Source organism: Penaeus monodon, chromosome 20, assembly GCF_015228065.2.
Source record: "Penaeus monodon isolate SGIC_2016 chromosome 20, NSTDA_Pmon_1, whole genome shotgun sequence".
In the NCBI taxonomy this organism is placed as follows: Eukaryota; Metazoa; Arthropoda; class Malacostraca; order Decapoda; family Penaeidae; genus Penaeus; species Penaeus monodon.
In genome coordinates this window covers 30,843,047-30,843,380 of record NC_051405.1, presented here as the reverse complement: position 1 = coordinate 30,843,380, position 334 = coordinate 30,843,047, and the positions used below count along the sequence as shown (strand labels likewise).

Below are 334 nucleotides of genomic sequence, written 5' to 3'. Positions count from 1 at the left end.
CATGGTTTCTAGATTCTCACGAATGGGATTCCTCGGCGGGTATATGGAATCCCAGTGGGCACTTGCAAATTTCACCGTCCCTCCTGAGTGTGCCTGTGTCTGTGCCTTTGGGACTAGTTCCACTGTTTATGGTAATTTTTCTCTGTTTTCTTTTTTTCTGTAATATTTAGAGTTTTTTCCTCATGACAGTTTGTATTTATGAACACATGGAATATATCTATATTGGCATCCTTTTCATTAAAAAACTACAGGTAGTAGGAAACAGAAAAGTTTATATGAAATATATACAAGTTGACACGGAAATATTTTGTTTTGTAAGACTTTCTTGCCTGTA

At 36.2% G+C, this 334-nt stretch overlaps 1 protein-coding gene across 1 annotated transcript in view; it reads left to right on the top strand.

Annotated features, from left to right (window-relative positions):
* The window catches only part of LOC119585765 (WD repeat domain phosphoinositide-interacting protein 4-like), a 10,415-nt gene that overhangs the window by 9,698 nt on the left and 383 nt on the right, over positions 1-334 (top strand). The window contains exon 8 of the mRNA XM_037934476.1: positions 13-131. Coding sequence (XP_037790404.1) covers positions 13-131 — 119 coding nt within the window. The remainder of the gene's footprint in view (positions 1-12; positions 132-334) is intronic.